Consider the following 23,118-nt stretch of genomic DNA (forward strand, 5'->3'; position numbering starts at 1 on the left):
GCATTTTCTTTCTTTCTTCTTTCCTTCCTTCCTCCCTCCATTCCTTCCCTCCTTTTATCTTTTCTTTCTTTTCAGTTTTCTAGGCATAAAACTTAGGACCTCTAATGTGCTAAGGCATGTGAGCTATCACTAAGCTACATCCCCGTCAGAGTGTTTTCTTTTTTAAATATTTATTTATTTATTTATTTTTAGCTTTAGGTGGACACAGTATCTCTATTTTATTTTTATGTGGTACTGAGAATCGAACCCAGTGCCTCACGCATGCTAGGTGAGCACTGAGCTACATCCCCAGCCTCAAGTGTTTTCTTGAGTTGGGCAAAACTTCATCAATTTTTCCTTCCCCCTTTTATTTATAATTCAAAATTTCAAAATACAGTATTTGATTGTTTTCAGTAGTTCAAATTAAATATTCTCAAAAACTGCAATGCATTTTATAATTACAATTGGTATCAGGTTTTTTTCCCTTTAGTGGTATGTACAATAATGATGCTTCACCATTAATGGCATTTCTAGATTCAATGAAATAAGGCAAATAAAAAATATGAGAGAATATGTTAAATCCATATACCCCAGATCTACTATTCTTTTCACATTATCAAGGTCATTGACTGAATCTCACAGAGACACATTTATCTCAAAATAATTTTGTGTGGTATTTGGGCTTGGGGAATAATTTTTCACTAAATTTGCAAGAACACAGGGTTAGTATAACAATTTCCCTTGCATGATGTGCACTGTGCAAACATTCATAAAACAGTCTGTGACATAGCTAAAGGCTAGGGAGATGGATACAGAGGTGATCAAAGCAGATTTCTTGTCTGAAATTTTCTCCTAATCAGGCTGAAAAACAGAAGGGGAGAGGGAAGTCATGGAAAGTTTTATTGCTTTTGGAAATTCAGAACTAGACATCCAAATGTGAGAGAAAAAGGTAAAGAGTCTCAGGATTGGAATGGAATAGAAGTGTTGGATTTATTGCCTCTCCTTGCTCCTTGTCCTTGCCCCAGGGTAGGCACTCAATAGTTCCTCAATGAATAAGTTAGGGAGCAGGCTCATGTGGCCAAGGCCTATAGGTGCTAACTTTGTCTCTGGCACATACTAAGAATTCAGAAAATAAATGAGGGAGAAGGAGAAGGAAACAAAGGATTTGAGGGAGATGGTGGTAGGTGTAAGGAGGGGGAGGATAATGAAGGCTGAGTGGCTCCTAGGGGTAGGCCATAAGGCCAGCTGTGGAGACACTGTTTATAGGAAGGGGATGACTGGAAATGATGTCTCCCTCCCTCCTATTTCATCAGTTTGTGTTGTCAGACCTGCCAGACAGGTTCGCCATAGTTTAGGAGAAAGGAGTAGGTGGAGAGAGGGAGAAAGGAGGCATTCCCATCCAACTTTAGCTTCAAGACTGATCTCTGTGCTGTTACAGACTGGGGCATGGGAATCAGACTGAGTTCAAATTCCATCTTAGCTGCAAAACCTCACTCATGATGATGTTCTGTGCTTGTGATTAAGTGGGAGTAATCATATTCTTCTCTGTGCTTCCCTAATAAAGGCTTGAATCAGGAAAAATCTTTATGCAACATTTGTAGATAAGGAGAGACCACCCCAGATTCGATGATTTGTTTAAAGGACTCATAGGATTCAACATGCAGCTGTATTCATGGTATTCATGGATATGGTTTATTACATCGCTCTACCACTGAGCCACAACCTCAGCCCCCAATCTCCAAAAGCAAGGGGAAAAGGTGACAGGGTTGATGCCCAGAGAAAATTAGGCCCATGCTTCAAGAGTCCTCTCCCAGTGGAGTCCCACAGGATGCCAGCAACAAGTTGTGACAACGCTTGTTAATGCTGTTGACCAGAGAAGCTCATTAGAACTCAGCGCCAGATTTTATTGGGGACCAGTCATGCAGGCAACCCCCTGCCTAGCACCTACCTAAATTCCTGATTCTCAGCATGAACCCCATAATTTATACACATAGTTTAGGAAAGTCAACACTCTTGTGGGTTCTGGGAATGGTGGACCATTGCTGAAATCTAAGCTCCCAGTCACCAGTCAAGAGCCTATCTCACCAGCAGGCTTTCCTAAGGACATCAGTCCCAAATCTGCCTTGTCAATAATATACTGCACCGCCTGCTGGCTCCTTGATCCACAGAAAAGAGTAAGTAGTTGTTGGTACTAGAGCAGATTTAGAAAATGCCCAAACCTGTCTGGTCATGTGGACGAGGGACCCCCACATTTTCCATAGGTGGAATTCAATATAAACCCCAATCACATGTTCTTCAACTCAGCTTCCCTGTAAGGTTTTTGCTTGAGCAGTCTGAATTTGTAGCCTTACTCAGTCTAGACCTTTTCCTCCATTGAATGGTGCCTTCTTTTTCATGTCACACAAGGCAAGGTAGTTCTAAACTTTTATTTTTTTTCTTTTTGCAGTGCTGGGGATGGAGTCAGAGCCTCATATATATTAGACAAGTGCTCTGCCACTGTGCTACATCCCTGAGCAAAGTAGCTTTAGAATTTTAAATTCTATTAGCATTTCACTGTTGTTTCTCTAAGAATTAATTGAGAAAACTGTTTCTCTATATTTGTTTTCCTATTGCTACATAACAAATTAACAAACTAGAGGCTTAAAGCAATACCTGCTCATGAGTTCCCAGTTCTATGGGTCAGTGGTCCAAGTACAACATGACTGGGTTTTCTGCTTAGGGTCTTGCTAGGCTAGAATCGAGGTGAAAGCTAGGCTGCATTCCTCCCTGGAAGCTCCAGGAAGGAGTTCGAAGCTCAGAATATTGATAGAATTCAGGTCCTTGTGGTTGTGGGAAGGAAATCTTTGTTTCTCTGGAAGGCTGTTGGTCACCCTCAGTCTTTCCAGATTACCTGCAGTTCCCTGTCACTGAGCTCCCTTCATGTACTATTGATGCTGCTTGGCATCTCTTCCTTCCATAAGCTCAGATGACCTATTGGCCCAGATTTAAAAGCTCTTGTGATTGGTTAGGCCTGCTCAAGTAATCTCCCCTTCTTCTTCTTCTTCTTCTTCTTCTTTTTTTTTTTAGTTGTAGTTGGACATAATATCTTTATTTTTTATTTACTTTTATGTGGTGCTGAGGATCGAACCCAGCACCTTGCACATGCTAGGTGTGTGCTCTACCACTGAGCCACAAATCAGCCCCCAATCTCCCCTTCTTAAAGTCAACCATAACATAAAACATAACCTAATCCCCAGGGATTAGGTAGGGCATGGGAACCCCCCTGTACAACAGAGGATGGGAATGTTGGAGACATCTTAGAATTCTGTCCACTACAATCTTCACTCCTTTTGTTTATTCATATATCACATTATGTATGGAGTGAGTGCTCTGTACCAGGCAAGACACAAAAGTGAACCAAACTTGACCCCTTAAAACTTACCGTCTACTGTGATGAGACAACAGTAATCAAGGAAATGAAGAAAACTATCAGTTAACTGTGAGTGCTCTGCAGGAATTCCAACAGCATGGTCTTCAGATTCAGATTGTTAGGTAAGGGTTCTCTGAGGAGATGCCACTTAAAGTTGCTCTGTGAAAAGATAATACAAGGAAAAGGTCCATGCAAATATCATCTAATCTCTGCCTAACTAACACAAAAGCTCACGTCCTGTGTCTCCACATTTCCTTGTAATCACGTTTAACATACTTAACAGAGAAGCTTGTTTTCAAACCACACCCTGAACCTCTATGCACAGTCTTACTCACTCCACTTTTGTGTCTTAGTTGGTTAGTATAGCTTTGGACATGGCCTCCCAAAACCCCAAGCAGAAGCTGGGCTTCGTGGCTTGTCAACAGTGACAAGTGTTACTCAATGAACAAATTAGGGAGCAGTCTCATGTACCAGTTCTCATAAACATGTTCCCCCTTTTTCCCTCAGCCTTCTCCTAAGACCTACAGAATGTTAATGGATGAAGACAGCTGAGCGTAAGATGCATTTCCCTCAATAAGTAGTTAACACTGACAGGATATGTTTCTGCTAAAAATACATTCAATTGAATTTGCATTCCAATTTTCCTGCTGTAAATTTCCAGAACTCAAAGATCCAATGAGAATTGCCAGGCACAATGTGCTCCCCTCTGCCCTTGTTATATCCCTGTTGAAAAGATTTCAACCCCATCTGGACACTGTCATGATTAAGAATGCAAAGCTAGGGCTGGGGTTGTGGCTCAGTGACAGAGCGCTGGCCTAGCATGTGTGAGGCACTGGGTTTGATCCTCAGCACCACATAAAAAATAAATAAATAAAGGTGTCCATCTACAGCTAAAAATTAAAAAAAAAAAAAAAAAGAAAGAAAGAATGCAAGGCTATAAGATTTTGGATCTTGTTATCTTTTTTTTTTTTTTTTTTTAATGTAAGCAGCAAAGAGGTGTTTATTGAGAGCTAGCAGAGTCCTCCAGGCGCACATAGCAACTGGTGATGGTGAGAGGCCCCGAGCTCAGGATTTGCAGCAGTTTTATACACTCTTTGGGGAAGGCAGGGACTTCACATACATCATAGCATCTCTTAGCAAATCATCACACACTGCGGGAAAATCATAAAACAACTCTAAAACATGATTTGCACATTCACTGGCGGGGCACATGTTGGGTAAGGGTGATTGGTTAGTACAAGAGGGGATTCCTTTGAACTGATTAGTTTAAGCCATGAGGGGAGTATATGCTGAACTACATGGTTTCCCAACACGTTATCAACCACCATAAACTACTGGGAGGGTCATCTGGCATCCCAGGTATTTTCCCTGTCTCATGCTGATTGGTGGTTGCTATGGGTCTTCACCTAGCCTGACTGAGTCAGGGACACCTGAGGCATCAGATCTCTCCTGTTATTTGAAGATAAACAACTCAGCAGGGTGGGTATGTGCCTAGGAGTGTTCTGTGGGTTTTTCCAAGGACAAGGGTCATGCTCCCTTTCTTGGACAGGCTTTGCTCTGAGGTAGAGGCTGGTTTTTCATTCCCCCCTTTGTCTGGAACTTGGGAACCAAACATGTTTCCCTCAGTTGGGGTCTATTGGGCAGGCTCTACATCTTGGTAAACAGTAACCCTCAGGGGACAGTCTTCAACTTCCCAAACTCACTCAAAATTGGCCTCTTAGATCCAATCTGACTTGATGTATCTAATTACACTAACTATTTCTGGCTTCATTCACCCCTCTAATTTTAGGAACTCCTTATTGCTGTAAGGAGAAGGGGCGAGGGCTCATTCTGGCTGCTTCAGAGCTGAAAGGGGGTGTTGAACGTGAGGGGGCTCAACGACTAGGTGAACGATGTAGGGGACGTGAGTTCCCTTTTAGAAGTCAGTTCCATTTGAAGTCTGGTTGGGGAAAAACAGATTGTCATCTGGGGATGGGTGCTTCATACAACTTTAGAACACCAGCTTGATATAATGCTCTTTTAAAGCTTCTACCTAAAAGACTTGTATACCAGCCGAGTTTTCATCACCTCTTGATCGAGGTGTCTGGGTAGGCTTATAAGGGGGATCCTGGATGAGCCCCCATATGTTATGCTTGAATTTGGGACCCCTAAAAGACCACCAGAGACCAAGATCGATGTAAGCAGCAAAGAGGTGTTTACTGCGAGCTAGCTCTGTCCTCTGCGCGCACACAGCCTGGACCTTGTTATCTTGAAGTTGGAATGATTAAGGGGCTCTGAAACACACACTGAACAAACACCTTCTGTGTGTTGACCACATACCAGGCACTGTCTGTGCACAATGATGAGCTGTCCCAGTTGTCACCTTCAAGGGAGATCAATATGCAAATTGTCAATCATAATATAGGAGGCTTTTTGTTTTGTTTTGTTTTGAGACAGGGTCTTGCTGTGTTGCCTAGGCTGGTCTTCAAATCATGGGCTTAAGCGATCCTATAGGGTCAGCATCCCAGATAGCTGGAATTAAAGTGCACACCATGCCTGGTTTAGGAGGTTTCTTTTAATCAACTAGATCATCCATGCAGCAAATATTTACTGAAGGCTTATTATGTGCCAGGTACTATTATAGGTGTTACAAAAACAGCAGAGAACAAAATGGACATAAAACCCCTTGCCTTAATTAAGCTTATATATTCTACTGGGATGGACAATAAATAAAATATTTGGGGGTCAGATGGTGATAAGTACTATAAAGGAAAATTAAAAAAGGGTGTTAGGGATATTGGGGTTGTGGCTCAGAGGTAGAGCACTTGCCTTGCACACATGAGGTACTGGGTTCGATCCTCAGCACCGCATAAATTAGGTAAATAAGTAAAAGAAAGGTATTGTGTCCATATTCAACTAAAAAAATTTTTTTAAAAGGGGTTCTTGGGGCTGGGGTTGTGGCTCAGGGGTAGAGCACTTGCTTAGCACACGTGAGGCACTGGGTTCGATCCTCAGCACCACATAAAAATAAGTAAATAAAATAAAGGTATTGTGTCCTACAACCAAAAAAAAAAAAGAGTAAATATTTAAAAAAGAGTGCTAGGAAGTATGGAGAAAGGGAAGCTATTACTACTTTAATAATTTTTTTTTAAAGAGAGTGAGAGAGGAGAGAGAGTGAGAGAGAGAATTTTTAATATTTATTTTTTAGTTCTCTGTGGACACAACATCTTTGTTGGTATGTGGTGCTGAGGATCGAACCCGGGCTGCACGCATGCCAGGCGAGCACAATACCGCTTGAGCCACATCCCCAGCCCCCTACTTTAATAATTTAAAGAGGTGTGGGAACCAGACTGGTGTGGTGGTGCATGCCTGTAATCCCGAAAATCAGGAGGCTAAGGAAGGATGATTGCAAGTTTCAGGCCAACCTGGGCAACTTAGTGAGACTCTCTCTCAAAATAAAATAAAAAGCAAAAAAGGGGCAGGGATTGGGGATGTAGCTTGATGGTAAAGTGGCCCTGGGTTCAATCCCTAGAACCTAAATAAATAAGAGATGAGAGAAGACCTCATTAAAAAGGTGACATTGTGGTGGTGGGAAAATAATAAATCACAGGGGAGACACTGTAGGGACAGACTGTGCGTGCCATTGTGAGGACTTTCACTAAGTGAGCTGTCAAACTATAGGGTCTTGATCAGGGGACTCTAATCTCATTTTTGTTTGAAAAGAGTTCCTCTATTTGCTATATGCAGAGTAAAGAGAAGAGGGCCAAGAAGTTAACAGATAAGTTAGCAAGCTATTTCATCTTGGATAAAAAGGAGTAATCACCTGGCATGACTCCAACCATGTGGTAGCCATGGAGGTCATAGATATGGGGTCTGTTGGGTGGTTTGATTAGAGGTGGGGATATATTAGAAAAAGTCAAGGATGTTCCCAGTATTTTTTACCTGAGCAAGTGGGAGAATGAGGTTGCCATAATTAACATGGAGAAGGTGACAGGAGAATAGTGGAGACAGGAAACCAGGAGTCTGGTTGGGAGCAGGTTATGAGCATACAGTGTATTCAGTACTTAGCTGATGTGTGAAATGGGCATCAGGTGTTACAGGTCTGGCTTTTAGGAGAGAGGTCAAGGCTGGCAATACACTTTTGTGTAGAGTTGATTTTGAAAGCCATGATCTAGAACTGAGAGATGACTGTAGCTGGAGGAGGGCAGGATCCAGAGGCTTGAGTCCTGGAATAGTTCAACTTCAAAGTTCAGAGCATGGTGGACACACAGGTGAGCAGCTGTCAGCAAAGATTGGAAAAAAAATCAAAATCAGAAAAGGGTCATCCTGGAAGCCAACTGAAGGGTGCATCAAGGCAATGGAGGGGTTGAACCCCTATAGTTTGACAGCTCCTTCATCAACAAGGTGCTCCTTGAGGCTTGTAGTCTTAATTCAAAGCCAGACATGCCACCAAGGTTGTATGTCTTTCTCTGGCCAAAATAGGATGTAGGAAAAAATAGATAAAGGTGGGATTTGACTGGGGTTGGAAGTTTGCCAGGTGATTACAATAAAGGGAGAGAGGAGCAAGAAAGGAATCAAATCTAAGTCAGGAAAGGAGGAAATATGGGAGATGTAGATTTTTTCTTTTACTTTTTTGAGACAGGGTCTTGTAATGCTGCCCAGGCTGGCCTTGAACTCATAATCGTCCTACCTCAGCCTCCCAAGTAGTTGGGATTACTTTGTCCCAGTTAGGAACACAGAATTGATGAATAGATTACAAGTCCCTGTGAAGCAGAAGGGTTGTTGGAGTTCAGGTGTAAAAAATATACGAGTTGGTGGCCAGAAGCTGAGATGCTTGAAATCAAGATTTTGGAAACTGAGATTGTAGGCATGACAAGGTCTAGTGTAGGGGTCAGCAAACTATGGCCTGTGGGCCAAATCTAGCCTGATGCTGTTTTTTGTACAATTTAAGAATGATCTCTACATTTTAAAGTGTAAGGGGGGGGCACACTGACAGTTATCCTTTCAGCAAGAGCACCTGGTCAAATAATTGAAGACATTAGACATTACTCCCTGGCTCACAAAGCTATCTGGCCTTTGCAGAGTTTGACAATTCCTGTTCCAGACTCTAGGTATGACCTCATGTGTGAGTGGCTGAGATAAGGCAGAGGACACAACTGTGAAGGTGAAGTGGCCAGGATGTTGGATCATCTAAATAAAAAGGAAATCACCAATAATTATGACATTAGTGTTGCCAAGAGTGACAGGAGCAAGAACTGAGTCAAGGAATGGAGGATGTGGTCTGTGATCTGAAGACCCTATAAAGGCAATGATTCAGAAGGGTAGCAGGGGTTCCAGCTTGACCACAGTATGATCTTTAAAGGTCAGAGTTTAAGGGAGGAGTTTAAGAGAATGATTGGAGCTAGCTAGTGGGAAGAGCTTCTTGGTTCCTCATCTTGTCTCTAGGAGTCAGTTGTTTGAGATAAGGATTCAGTCACTCCTTGAGAAGGCTGCTGGGTTGGCAGGGTGCCCACAGATGGGGCCAGTGGTGGAATAAATAGTGGCGTGATTGAAGAACATAGGCAAAGGGGCAGCTAAGTTGCCCTGAAGTTTGAAAGGCTTTGCAGAGAAAGGTTTTTTTGGGCTGAGGCTTGAAGTATTGGCAGCAGTCAGTGAGGTTAGTGTGAGTGGGATGGGAGGAAGGGAAGGGATACTTAGGTGTAGGAAAGCATGATATTGTTGAATGATGTCCTTAGAAAATCACAAATGGACTTTGGTGTATCCAGACTCAGAACCAGTGCAATTAGAAGCTTTGAGTGAGGAACATTACTGTTTCTTCATTAATATTTGTGTACTGGTGCTTTGGTATATACTTGGGAGCTCACAGTAGCTGGGTAGATGCTCCATGAACTAGAAAGACACATTGGATTTCAAACGTGTTCTTACTTCCTCACAGATACAGTGAGAAGTTATCTTATATAAATGTATGGGCAATCATTCATTTTTCTCTCCTATATTTTTTAGAATAGAATATCTGCTCCTTGTTCTGTCATGCATGGAAGATTTAGTAGTAAGAATTACAAATTTGATTATTTTCACTCTGAGCTTAGAATGAGCAGGGGTAAGATAAGATGTTATTGGTGCTTATTGCCTTGGCATCTAAGCTAATCTGGGGGCCAAGAAAGAATTGTGAATTGACATTTAAGTGGAACCCAATATAAGAGCAAAGAATAGGTGATGGTGAAAAATGTTCCAAGTGAATTGATGGCATACATCAAGTTGGAGAAGCTGTCTAGAACACTGAAAGACAGTGTGGCGAGAAGGGCTGAGAGATGCATGGGGCCTTTATCACAGTGGTGTGTCTCTTCATGGAGCTTCTGCAATGTTTGAAGACTAGTTTTTCCCTAAGACTCCAAAGTCCTGGAAGGCAGGAAGCTAGTATGTCGCATTCATTTCTATCACTCACATACTTACCAGGTATCATGGGAGGTGTAACTACCATGCCTGGTACATGGTATGCACTTGATAAAGGTTTGTTAAATGAATGTATTACTGCGAGTCACAGCTTATCTCTCTGAAATTCGTTATGTTCATCAATCTGACTACCCTGTAAATTGCAGAACATATTTGATACTGATGATTGAACCTAGGAGCACTTTACCACTGAGCTACATTCCCAGCCCTTTTTGAGATAGGATCTTGGTGAGGCTTGGCCTCAAACTTGCGATCATCTTGGCTCAGCCGCCCCGGGAGCTAGGATTACAGGAGTGCAACACCACACTTATTTTATAATACTTGTTTTAAACCTGTTTGATATTATGTTGCAAAAATAGTGCCTTTATAATGTCTCTAACAACTGGTTTTTGGGGAATCTTTACTCCACTAGGGCAGGAACATAAACCTTGAAATAAACCCAGCATGATGGTACATGCCTGTAATCCCAGCTACTAGGGAGGCTGAGCATAGGAGCATGGCAACTTCAAGGCCAGCAAGGTAATTTGAAACCCTGTCTCAAAATAAAAAATAAAAAATTGCTGGGGACATAGGTCAGAGGTAGAGTGCTTACCTAGCCGTATGTGAGACCCTGAGTTCAATCCCCAGTACCACAAACAAACCACAGAAAAGGAAAAAAACCCTAAAACATTGTATTAAACCCGTAAAACATTGTATTAGAGAAATTATCAATCACATGTACTACAAAAGTAACTTGACTAGGATAAAAATCTTCAGTCTGACTACTTCCTTTTAGCATGCTTAGAATATTTTCCATCATATTCAATTTGACTGTTTTCTACTAAATGAGCAACAGCAAATAATTATGGTTTTCTCCTGGTCAAATTAGACCCCATCTTCACTCTCATTGTGTCCCCATTGTCAACTAGGGAATCACTAACTCTTCTTTTTTTGATAGGGATTGAATCTAGCCGTACTTAACTACTAAGACACATCCCCAGACCTTTTTATTCATTTTATTCACTTTTTTTTTGAGACAGGGCCTTGCTAAATTGCTGAGGCTGGCTTTTAACTCACCTCCAGTCCCAGTCTCCAAGCCAAGCTACAGGCATGTGCCTTGGTGGGAATCATTAACTCTTGCACTTTTTTTTTTCTTTTAAATCTATAGCATTCAACATTATGGCTCTTAGATGGTTCCAAATAAGTTGGAACTATTGGTTGACCCTAATACGTAATATCCTGAAAATTGACATTATGCCTTTACTCATTTATAAAAACAGTGCTAAATACTTTTTTTATTTGAGATAGAGTATGTTGCTCAGGCTGGATTCAAGTGATTCTCCACTTCAGCCTCCTGAGCTGCTGGAGGCTAGAGCCACTGTGCCCAGCCTTAGATTCTAAATAATTTTATTGCACTTACATAATTATTATCTATTATATTACCAAATGCTTTATATACTTTAAATAATTTGAAAGGGAAAAAAATCAATGTGTAGGAATATTGGATTTTACTTTACTCCTCAACTTTTTAGTGTTTGTTTGCTTTCAGGTTTACCAAATAATAATAAATGATTCCAGTTTGCCATTTTCTTTGAGGTATGATAATAGAAAGTCAAGAATGTTGGAAAGCATGTTCTGATATTTAAGCCAGGTTTCATTTTATTCAGTTTGCATCTTTCTATGGTCTACTAAGTAGGTTTTCTTTTTTTTAAATAAAACACATGAAAGAACTATTTGCTTTTATGTTTGACTCTTTAATTTTGACTTAATTATAATATACACAAACAAGTCCCTTGATCTTGCCTATAAAACAGTTCCTATAGCTTCTTAGAACTTGTGGGGCTTTTATATAACCCCTGACTGGCTCTTATTTTGGGGGCCAACTAAGCCAATGCATATACAATGATCTAAGCATTTTGGAGAAAGAATACCTCTGACACTAATTTAAAAATAGCCTTAAAAAAAAAGCATTTAATTTTTGGTCTAGGATTGCATTTTCCAAATTTTCTTTCTTTATAGCAATAAATTTAGTTAGATAATAATAAAAACACCTCTTTGAGGAGAAGGAATGAAAAATGCTTGTTATGTGTATTGTTTTCCTCATTTATTGATGTAGTTTCCCTTCACTAATTCACATATTCCGCCTATTATTACAAGATGTGCAATACTCTTGCAAAGATTATTCCACAGCTTTCTACATTTCCTTCTGAATTCATCTTAATTTCATACCAAGGGCTTGAGAATTTGATTCGGTTTAATCTGTGAGCATTATAATTTTTTTCCCCACTAACACACATTTCTCTCAGGTTTGTTTGTGACGTGCCCCATATGTAAAAGCGACGACACTCATGTATTTTCAAACATGCAAGCCTGTTCTGCTCCAGGGCTTTTGCTCTATGACAGGTTGCTCTGTCCCTGCTCGCCACCTCGGGGAGCCTCCATTTCCCAGGCAATCCTTGTGACACCAACTTTATTTTACCAAGTTACGAAATAACTGCTCGTTTGTTCTTCACCGCGCCCCCCCACCTCCCCAGGCTTGTTCGTTGAGGACGTGCCACCGCTATTTCCCGGTGGGGAGCAGCACTGGGCTAACGAAGCCTGCTCAACACATTCCCCTTAAATAAACTCAGCATTTTCACTTAGCCTCGCTGACGGGGCCTGTTGGCAACTTAGCATGAGTCCGCACAAATTGTGTTGGAAATGAAATCGTGTGTACGCGCCTGCCTTGTGTCCTTGCAGAGCCTCTGGACCCAGACTCACCTTTCCCACCCTGACCCTCGCTCGAGTAGGGAAGGTCTGGGAATCATTTCCCTAACGACCCATGCGCGCCTCCGTCCCAGCGCGCGCGGAAATCGCCACAGTCTCTGCCACGTCAGCCGGCGCGCGTGACGGCAGCGCGCAGGGAGGGGCGTGGCACGCGCGGAGTCCCGCCCCTACATCCGGGGCTTAGGTGGCGGCGGTGCCGCCGCGCGGGGGTCACGTGGCTCCTTCCTTTCCGTCTCTGGCCGGCTGGGCGCGGGCGACTGCTGGCGAGGCGCGTGGACTCTCGCGCTCGTTCCCCTTCGTCTTTTCTCCCGGCCCGGGCCGCTAGGGAGTTCGCTGACGCCGGGTGAGCCGCGCCTGCCGCCAAGATGCCGGCCTATTTCCAGAGGCCGGAAAATGCCCTCAAACGCGCCAACGGTGAGTAGGGTGTCGGGGAGCGCCGGCGTGGGGCAGCCCGAGGCCTCGGAGGTCGAGGGCCCAGGCCTGCTGCCTCCTGCCCGGGCTGCGCCCAGAGCCGAGGTCGCTTCGGCCTCATTCGCCGTCCTGGCCCGGGTCTGGCACGGTTTCCTTCTCACTCCCAGCGACTGGGGGTGGAGGCGTGGATCGGAACCCTCGTACGGGCCTTACTCCCTCTGCTGCCTGCTGGTGCGACGCGGGGCGGCGGTCCAGTAGACAGTCCTGTCGGGGTCCAGCTCCTTCCTGGCGTCCGTCTCCAGCTGGCTTTGCAGACCACCTGGCTCTGGTCCGCTTAGGCCCAGCGCCCCCGACCGCCATCTGGGAGTGCCCGGGAGGAGGAAACATGGCTCCCTCCCGGGGACAATGCACGCGAGAACCTCGGCCCCACCTCCCCCAGAGGCCGGGAGTCCGGCAGGTCCACCTCCGCCCCCCCTCCCCCCGCAAACACCTCTGCCCCCTAGACCCGCGAGGTGCTTTGCCAGGTCAGGGTCCACTTACCCTTAATCCAGCCACTTAAGTGTACTTTGGGGCCTCTGACCCATTTAACCCGTTTCCTGTTTTTTTTTTTTTTTTTCCTCCTCCTCTGGCATTGATTGGGGCAGTCCGAGTGCCTATTCCGAAACATGGGAAGTTGGAACAGAGTTAATATAAAGGTCCTTCCTAAACTGAGGCCTGGAAGGAGAATGGTTTCCCCAAGGTCACTCCGGCAGTTAGTTGTTGAGCCGGGAGACTAAAACCAAGGTCTCTTGACTTCCAAATCGATTTTTTCCCCCCTCTTGTCCTAGCGCTCCTGTTTGCTATTTCTATTTCCATGTGGGTAGTTAAACCCTCGCACTTGCAGGAAAAACTTGTGCCCCCTGATGTGTTCCAGAGGCACTTACTACATGGACACTATGGGGGTGCAGATGTCTTTTGCATATCTCTGTTCTTCAGAAACTTTCTTGTTCAGGTGTTTTTTTTTTTTTCCTACTTTTAAACGAACACACAAGTATTTTGTAAGCACTCGTAGCTCTTATTTTCATCTTTCCTACATCCAAACAAGTTTTGGGTCTTACCCGTGTTGTAGATGGACATACCGTGTCTGTTAATAGTTTTATGTTTCAAGAGTTTTTTTTTTTTTTTTTCTTCTTCAGTTTGAAACTTCATTTTGTGAAAAGACCAGTGGGAGTCAACACATAAAATTAATGAAAATTATGTATTGTTGATAATGTCGGGATCAAAAATGTGTTGTTTTCATACTTTAAAATAAAACTGAGTTTTTGTGGGGAGGGACTAGTCTATGGATGGACTAACTGCATAATAATTGTGTTCAAAACATTAAAACTACAACATAGATTTGATCCCTACCCATCCTAAACAGTAATCTAATTGCTAGAAGAGACACTTTAAGGATTTAAAACAAATTTTTTAGGAAAGAAAATATAATGGAATGGAAATTTATTGCTACAGACTAAACTGTAGCTAAATGACTTTTTTGATGTATTGAAACTTAGAATTTTATAATGGTATACAAAATAACTTGCATGAAATTTCTATTCTGCGCTGTTATTGTAGATGAATTTTGGTCAGTTGCATGCCTCACCCTCAGACCCTTGTCTATGCTAGCAGGATGAAGTACTGTGGTCTCCTTGGCCTGAACATTGCTTACATTGTGTTCATAACTTGTTTCCTCATCACTCCATTTGGAATCTTCATATAAGCTTATTTCAGTAACTTTTTAAAAATAGAAAGGATGTAATGTGTTTCAAATCTTTTTTCCACAATTTCCAAGTTGAAATAAACTTGATTCATGCAGGGCAAGTTGGAAAGAATTTGAGAGCAAAGTAGTCAAACGAGAAATGGATATTATGGGGGAAAACTTGGATCGTATTTGTGTAGTCTTTAAGTTCGTACTGACTCCTTGTAGTTTGGTGGCTTTTGTGGCTAGAGATGCTTTAACTTCCATCTAATAGCTTATATACATTTGATCTTTTGAGTGAGGTATCTCTTAAAGTGTCAAAGGGATAAGATTGTGAATGGCACATGGCACTGCTTACCAAACATTAAGTAGAATGATAAAAGGGTATTCCACTCATTGGAAATTAATTTTATCATTTTTTTATCTATAACATTGTAACCTGAACATCCATTACATTATCTTAATAAAATAATATATTTTAGTAGGATAAACCTCCAAGGGGCTGGGGATGTGGCTCAAGCGGTAGCGGGCTCGCCTGGCATGCTTGCGGCCCGGGTTCAATCCTCAGCACCACATACAAACAAAGATGTTGTGTCCGCTGAAAAAACCAAAAAATAAAAAAATAAAAATAAATAAATAAACCTCCAAGTCACACTCAGTCTCTGTATCAGGGCATTATTTTTGGAAAAAGTGACAGTAATCGTTCTGGAAGGTAGGAAATTGTCCCATAGGCCAGAAATTAATATCTCCTTATCATTGGGAGAAAGTGCCTTTTCCAGATGTTGTTACTAGTGTCAAACTAGGTGCTCCTGACCCTATAACTGCCTTTTAGTTTATACTTTACAACTAATGCCTTAAAAAAATGAAATTGTTATTAACCCACAAATGGAGTAACATTATAGCTTATCTATTTCTTCTGTTGGCAGATTAGTAAAAAGGACTGACCTAAACTTTCTCTTTATTGGTAGATACATAGTTTCAATTGTGTATTCAAAAGATAAACTCAGAATGCCCACCCTCCTAGTAATAGTCCTAATTCTAGACTGATTGATTGATTTGGTTGGTTGATTGTGGTGTTAGAGATCAAACCCAGGGCCTTTTGCACACTAGGTAGATGGTCTACCACTGAGTTATATCTCCAGATCCCCAGATTTTAATTTTAACTTGTAGAATATTCTGAAAATCAACATTTTAAGTATTAGAACAATTATTGCATGATAGTTCTTTCCAGCCTAAAAAAACTCCCCCACAGGACCTAAATCTTCCATATGAATACACACACACACATATACATACATATATGAATCATAAAGACAGGAAAACTCACCCTTGTGAATTACAAAAAATATTTACATTCTAGTTTTTTTCTTTTAACATCCTTTGCTATCCATACTTTATTTTTTAAATTTGGTTGAGGTGAGGGTGTTTCCTAAGTTTGGTTTTTAATTTTTTTTAATGTGTTTTCTTTAGCTTGCTTGAACTTTCAAAGTTAGAAAGCATGGGATTTGGAGTTATAAATTTTGTTTAATCCCAGGGATTAAACCCAGGGATGCTTAACCACTGAGACACATCCTCAGCCCTTTTTTATTTTATTTGAGAGAGGGTCTTGCTAAGTTGCTTAGGGCTTTGTTAAATTGCTGAGGTTGGCTTTGAATCTGAGATCCTCCTGCCTCAGCCTCCCAAACTGCTGGGATTACAGGTGTGAGGTGTGCCTCACCACAGCCAGTATGGAGTCATAATAAATTTTATTTATTTATTTATTATTTATTTATTTATTTATTTATTTTTAAAGATAGAGACGAGAGAGAGAATTTTTAATATTTATTTTTTTGTTTTCGGTGGACACACATCTTTGTTTGTATGTGGTGCTGAGTATCGAACCTGGGCCGCACGCATACCAGGCAAGCGCGCTACCACTTGAACCATATCCCCAGCCCAGTCATAATAAATTTAGATCGGTTGTTTAGGAAGTGAAAAGTACTTGGTAGTTCCCTGACCAAATCTTAAGAATATTGTTAAGGAACTACACTACCATTTAAAAACTGTATTATTTTATTTCTTTATTTTTAAAATTTTTATAGTTTTGTATTTTGTCATCACTCCTTGGTGGGTTCTGCTTTCAAATTTAACTCATTGTTCTTATTCCATATCATAAGCATATTGATTATGGTTACATATAGTATTTTAATATTTAAATCCATGTGTGAATTAAAAATAAGAGGTAATTTTAGTGTTACTACTGTGGTTTTCTTAATATAAAGGATAAATTTGATTAAAGGCATTTTCTCCTAAAATTTTGACCGATGAACTTTTGATGAAACAGCTTTGGAAAATTTCTGAAGCACTGGACGCTCTTGGCTTGTAACTGTAATTACAGCAGCTTGGGAAGTTGAGGCAGGAGGATTGCAAGTTCAAAGCCAGCCTCAGCAACTTAGTGAGGTGTCCTGAGCAATTCAGCAAGACCTTGTCTCAAAATTAAAAAGAGCTGGGGATGTGGCTCACTGGTTAAGGGCTTCAGGTTCAATCCCTGGTACCAAAAGAATAAAGAAAGAAAGAAAAAGCCCTGAAGTATCAGTGGGTTTTAGAAAATAACCTTTTGCATACTCCAGGAGGGGGATAAGTATTTTAAAAGGAGATGTTTTTTATTCCAGTAAAGTTTCTGGTTGTACTTTGTTTAATTTAGTGAGTTTTTTCCCTCATTTAAGACTGACTTCAGTTGAAGGTAGACTTTCACCCATAATGGTGTGGGTTTTATATTTGCATGTGAAGAAGATTTGATATTATAAGGGGTGATTCAAAGTGTTGTATAAAGATAATTATTTCTTTCCATATTGTGTGATTTGTCCAGTTGCAAACTTTTTTTTTTTTTTTGTAGCAGGGATTGATCCAGGGGCACTTAATCACTGAGTTACATTTTTAGACCTTTTTATTTTTTGAGACAGGGTCTCAGCAAGTTGTTTAGGATGTTGCTAAATTGCTGAGGCTGGCTTTGAATTTATGGTCTTCCATCTCAGTGTTCTGACTGCTGTGATTATAGGCATGTGCCTGGCCCAAATTTTTCAATATGTCTTGAGAGTTGGAATATTGTTTGTAAGTTTCACTGGAGGAAGGAATATTGGGAAGTACCATTCCTGAAAGATGTGGTAGTTAAAAAGAAGACATAGTAGAGAATTACTGTATCTGTAGATATAGTAAAACCCCCAGGTAAGAGACTGTTTGCCTAGCATAGTTACATGGTTGATAATGCTGTAACTTTTTAGGTTACCCTTTGGTTTGCTGCTGGAAATTGAACCCAGGGCTTCCAGCATGCTTGCTCTCCCCCCACCCAGCATCCCCAATCTTCCCAGCCACATTAAGTAAAGAACAAGAATTATTTTGGGGGGTAGGGGGTACTGGGAATTGAACTCAGGGTCACTTGACTACTGAACTACACCCCCCCAGCTCTATTTCATATTTCAACATAGTCTCACTATGTCGCTTAGTCCCTCACTTTTTGCTGAGTCTGGTTTTGAACTTTTGATCCTTCTGCCTCAGCCATTGGGATTACAGTCGTGTGCCACCGTGCCTGGCAAGAACAAGAATTCTTTGTCCAAGATTTTTTCCTTAGGAGAAAAATACAGATCTTTAAAAATGGAGATGCAGTGTTTTAAGATATTTTATAGTGTAAATTAGTGATTTAGTTCCTTCACATTGTTTTTCAGATGTGCAGTTGGAAGATTTTTCTGTTTGTGTGAAATTTGGTAATTGCTGAATTTTAAGCCAAACTTAACCAATTGGCTTGGATAAAATACCTATTTTTCTCCCCAATTACTAAGTGTTTGGGCAAAATAAAACAAAGAGTGAGAAAAAATAAGATTTGCCTATGAGTCATTTATTTCTCTTGAATTTCCAAAGGAACAGTATACATAGAACTTATGATTAGAACTGTATTTTTTTCCTTTTTTTTTTTTTTTTTTGGTACCTGGAATTCAACCCAGGAATGCTTAACTACTGAGCCTCAGCCCTTTTTATTTTTTATTTTGAATCAGGGTCTCACTAAATTGCTCAGGGCCTTGCTCAGTTTCTGAGGCTGGCTTTGAACTTGAGATGTTCTTGTCTCAGCCTCTTAAGCCAGGGATTGTAGGCATGAGCCATTGTGCCCTGCTCAAACTGGATTTTAAAATGTTGCCACAATCGGAATGCCTTCTGGCTTAGGAATAGTAAATCAAAAGAATTTTTGCTCTATTATACTCCAAATTTTTCAAAAGTTACTCTGTTGGGTACAGTTCCCAGTTTTTAGATGTACACAAACCTTTATTTTGTTTAAAATATTTATTATGTGTTGCTGAGGATTTCCAGTTTTTAAAAAAACAATTTTAGAACAGTGTGAGACTTACAGAATTATTATGAGAGTAGTAGATAGTTCCCATTTATATTATACCCCATTGTACCTTTTTATGAACAAGTTCCATCAGTATGGTACATTTGTCACAACTTTTAGACCAGTAACTGATAGTATTTAATTCCATACTGTACTTGGATTTCCTATCTTCCCTTTTTCTGCTTTGCATCTCATCAACAATCCCTCATTGTGTTGGGCATGGTGGTGCATGCCTGTAATCCAAGCGACTCAGTAGGTTGAGGCAGGAGAATTGCGAGTTCAAAGCCAGCTTCAGCAATTTGGCCAGACGCTTTCTCAAAATGAAAAATAAAAAGGATAGGGGATGTGGTTCAGTGGTTAAGCACCTTGGATTCAACCTCCATCAAACAATTCTACATTGTATTAAATTGTCACTTCTAAGATTTCTTGGTTGTCACAGTTTCTTAGTCTTTTCCTTGTGTTCTCATGACTTTGAAAATCGTGACTGTTTTAAGAAATACCGATAAGGTATTTTGTAGAATGTCCTTTGTCTTAGTCCATTTGTGTTGAAACAAAATAGCATATCCTGGGTACTTCTGCAACAACAGAAATTTATTTTTCACATTTCTGGAGGTTGTGAAGTCCAGGAACAGGCTGCCAACAAGTTCCATGTCTGTTGAGGGCTTTATCTGCTTCCAAGGTGGTGCTTTGTTACTACCTCCTCCTGGTGGAGACTAATGATGTTTCCTCAGTCTTACTAGTTCCCTCTATTAAAGTCCTGATCAATTTATGAGGGTGGATCCCTCTCATCTCTTTAATATGGTTGCATTAGGGCTTAAGTATCAACAAGAATTTTGGAGGACGACACATTCAAACCATAGCATACTATAGTTATAATTTGTCTTAATACTTTTCATGTTTAGACTGGGGTAAATAAATGGAAAAACAGACCATGTTCACAGATTCTGAGACTCAGTATTATTGGTTCTTTAAACTCCCATTTATAGATTGAGTGAAATTGCAGTCAAAATCCTGGCAAGTTGGGGCTGGGGATGTGGCTCAAGTGGTAGCGCGCTGGCCTGGCATGCGTGCGGCCCGGGTTCCATCCTCAGCACCACATACAAACCAAGATGTTGTGTCTGCCGAAAACTAAAAAATGAATATTAAAAAAAAAATCCACTCTCTCCCTCTCTCTTTAAAAAAAAATAAAAAATCCTGGCAAGTTATTTTGAAGATGATACTAACTAGTTGTAAAATTTGTATGGAAAGGCAAAGGACCTAGTTTAGTCTGCACAAAACTAAAGGACAAAGATGGCACACTCTACTTGAATTCAAGACCTTATCTAAAGACTACAGTAATCAAGATAGTGTGGTATTGACTAAAGAGTAGGCACATTAATTAATAGAGAATGAATGGAACAAAAAGCCTAGAAATAGACCCTGAAAATTTCAGTGTTGTCAACTGATTTTAAGTTTTAAAGGCAATCTGATATGTTTTTCTGCCTCAAGTGTTAGTGTAAATGAGCAAAAATTTCACCAGCTAGTTGAAAGTGACTTTGAAGTTGAACTTTTCTAAGTTGATAGAAATTTTCTTTTTCTCATTGTTTCAATTTCTGGAACTTTTAAGTCATGGTGGAATTGGCTGAAGCTGTTTTACCTGTACACTATTTTGACATAGTACCAGACTTTTAATTGTTCTCTTAGATAATTATGGCATAGCTTTTTTAGATGTCAAAAATACATGTGATTTAAAAAGTCTGTAATGAGAAGTTACAGCAACCAGTTAAAAATGTAAGATTTAGACTTTTGTATATGTAACTGACTAATTCTCCTGAATTATTATTATTATTTTTTTTTTCAGAATTTCTTGAGGTTGGCAAAAAGCAGCCTGCTCTGGATGTTCTTTATGATGTTATGAAAAGTAAGAAACATAGAACATGGCAAAAGATACACGAGCCGATTATGTTGAAATACTTGGAACTTTGCGTGGATCTTCGTAAGAGCCACTTGGCTAAGGAAGGATTATATCAGTATAAGAACATTTGTCAGCAGGTACAGACAGAATTCAGTTTTATATTTTAAAAGTGCTTTTAGTAATTTGCAGAAGAGTTTACCTTTTAGATATATTTTCTATCATAATTTACTCTAAACATTTGGGAAAAAGTGGTTTAAATTCTTTTTCTTCCCCTCCTGCTTAGGTGAACATTAAATCTTTAGAGGATGTTGTTAGGGCATATTTGAAACTGGCAGAGGAAAAAACTGAAGCTGCTAAAGAAGAATCCCAACAGATGGTATTAGATATAGAAGATCTGGATAATATTCAGACTCCTGAGAGGTATGAATTAAACCTTTGATAATTTTGATAGTTAAGTCAGTGTTTTTCTTTACATGGGTTTCCATCATCCGCACTTGAAATAGATGTTTATCAGAAGAAAAAAAATTTTTATTTAAAGTTTTAAATGTGTAGTAACCCAAATAATTATTTAGGTAATACTGGAAATTTGTAAAAGCAGAAAATTGAAGCATTTAGAAAGATAGCTGTAATACAGGTTGGGAATTAGATGTAGACAATAAGTGTGTATGAAGTTGTGGAAAAAATTTGTACTATTTTGTTGGTTTTGATTTTTTTAATCATTGACACAGTAGGAAATATGTCTCATTGTTTTCAACATTTAAAACTTTTTTTTTTTTTTTTAATTTTTTTGTAGTGTTCTCCTAAGTGCTGTAAGTGGGGAGGACACTCAGGATCGGACTGACAGATTACTTTTAACTCCCTGGGTAAAGTTCCTGTGGGAATCATACAGACAATGTTTGGACCTTCTTCGAAACAATTCTAGAGTAGAGCGCCTCTATCATGATATTGCACAGCAAGGTAAAATGACAATGTGAAATCCAAATAATTTGGTTTGAAAAGTTGACTTTAGAATAGATTTTTTCAGGGCTGGGGTTGTGGCTTAGTGGTAGAGTGTTCTTGCCTTTCACATGTGAGGCGCACTGGGTTTGATCCTCAGCACCACATAAAAATATAACTGAAAGAAATTAAAAAACATTTTTTCCAGAAGTTTAACCTCTTTTTCTCCAAGGTACTTCCAGGAAACAAGCTACTTTTACCCTTATTGAAATGGGATTGACATTTGAGTATTAAACAAATGACTTGAATAAGAAATTCATTACCGGGCTGGGGATGTGGCTCAAGCGGTAGCGTGCTCGCCTGGCATGCGTGCGGCCCGGGTTCGATCCTCAGCACCACATACCAACAAAGATGTTGTGTCTGCCGAAAACTAAAAAAATAAATATTAAAATTCTCTCTCTCTAAAAAAAAAAATTCATTACCAGTTAATGTAGTTCCATATGAAATATATGCCATTGATGTCATTTAAAGAGAGTTTTTAAAAAGTCATTTTGGAATTCTCTGGTTGACTGAAAAAAAAAAAACTTTCCATTGTTTTCTGGTAAACTTGAGTTCCAATTTTGATAGTCCTTTGGCTTAAAAGAATTCCATGAAAAATTTTTTTTCTTTCTTTCTTTTTCTTTTTTCGATGGATCACTGAGCCACATCCGTAGTCTTTTTTATTCTTGTTGATGAGGGGGGCCTCACCAAGTTATCTGAGGCTGCCCCGAACATGAATTCCTGTCTCAGCCTCCCAGGTTGTTGGGATTTTAGGTGTGCATCACTGTGCCTGGTATGCTTTCCTTTCTTAAGTAGTAAAATTGAATATAGAATTAGGCCTTCTTGGTGATTGAGGATCATCTTAATATCTAATTGTTTTTCTGCATACACTTAATTTTTTTAAAATATTGTTTTAGTTGTAGATGGACACAATACCTTTATTTATTTTTATGTGGTGCTGAGGATCGAACCCAGTGCCTCACACGCAAGGCGCATGCTCTACCACTGAGCCACAACCCTAGCCCCAAACACTTAATTTGTGAAGGACTGTATTGAAAGTGTCTAGCCTCTTTACTCTTATTGTCACTTGTTATACTTTTCCTGTGATGAATGCAGCCTTTTTACTGTATATGACTGTGCTCTTGTCCTTTTGTATTTTACCCTTATGACAAATTTGTGTCTGTGAAGCCAGT

General features: G+C 40.2%; 1 protein-coding gene and 1 long non-coding RNA gene across 15 annotated transcripts in view; one reads left to right on the plus strand and one right to left on the minus strand.

The window, feature by feature from the left end:
• Nucleotides 1-1,648: 1,648 nt before the first annotated feature.
• Nucleotides 1,649-12,690, minus strand: LOC144376031 (uncharacterized). Its single transcript, XR_013436034.1, has 4 exons — nucleotides 12,560-12,690; nucleotides 7,310-7,646; nucleotides 3,401-3,547; nucleotides 1,649-1,842 (listed from the first exon to the last, which is right to left on the minus strand). It is a non-coding gene; the product is annotated as an uncharacterized LOC144376031 (long non-coding RNA).
• Nucleotides 12,691-12,784: 94 nt separating this feature from the next.
• Eif3a (eukaryotic translation initiation factor 3 subunit A) overlaps nucleotides 12,785-23,118 on the plus strand; it is a 177,096-nt gene continuing 166,762 nt past the window's right edge. For all 14 annotated transcript variants that reach the window (XM_078041357.1, XM_078041471.1, XM_078041840.1 and 11 more), the window contains exons 1-4: nucleotides 12,785-12,979; nucleotides 20,897-21,087; nucleotides 21,234-21,370; nucleotides 21,744-21,907. In XM_078041357.1, coding sequence (XP_077897483.1) covers nucleotides 12,931-12,979; nucleotides 20,897-21,087; nucleotides 21,234-21,370; nucleotides 21,744-21,907 — 541 coding nt within the window. In that variant the 5' untranslated portion in view covers nucleotides 12,785-12,930. The remainder of the gene's footprint in view (nucleotides 12,980-20,896; nucleotides 21,088-21,233; nucleotides 21,371-21,743; nucleotides 21,908-23,118) is intronic.

Source organism: Ictidomys tridecemlineatus, chromosome 1 (genome assembly GCF_052094955.1).
Source record: "Ictidomys tridecemlineatus isolate mIctTri1 chromosome 1, mIctTri1.hap1, whole genome shotgun sequence".
In the NCBI taxonomy this organism is placed as follows: domain Eukaryota; kingdom Metazoa; phylum Chordata; class Mammalia; order Rodentia; family Sciuridae; genus Ictidomys; species Ictidomys tridecemlineatus.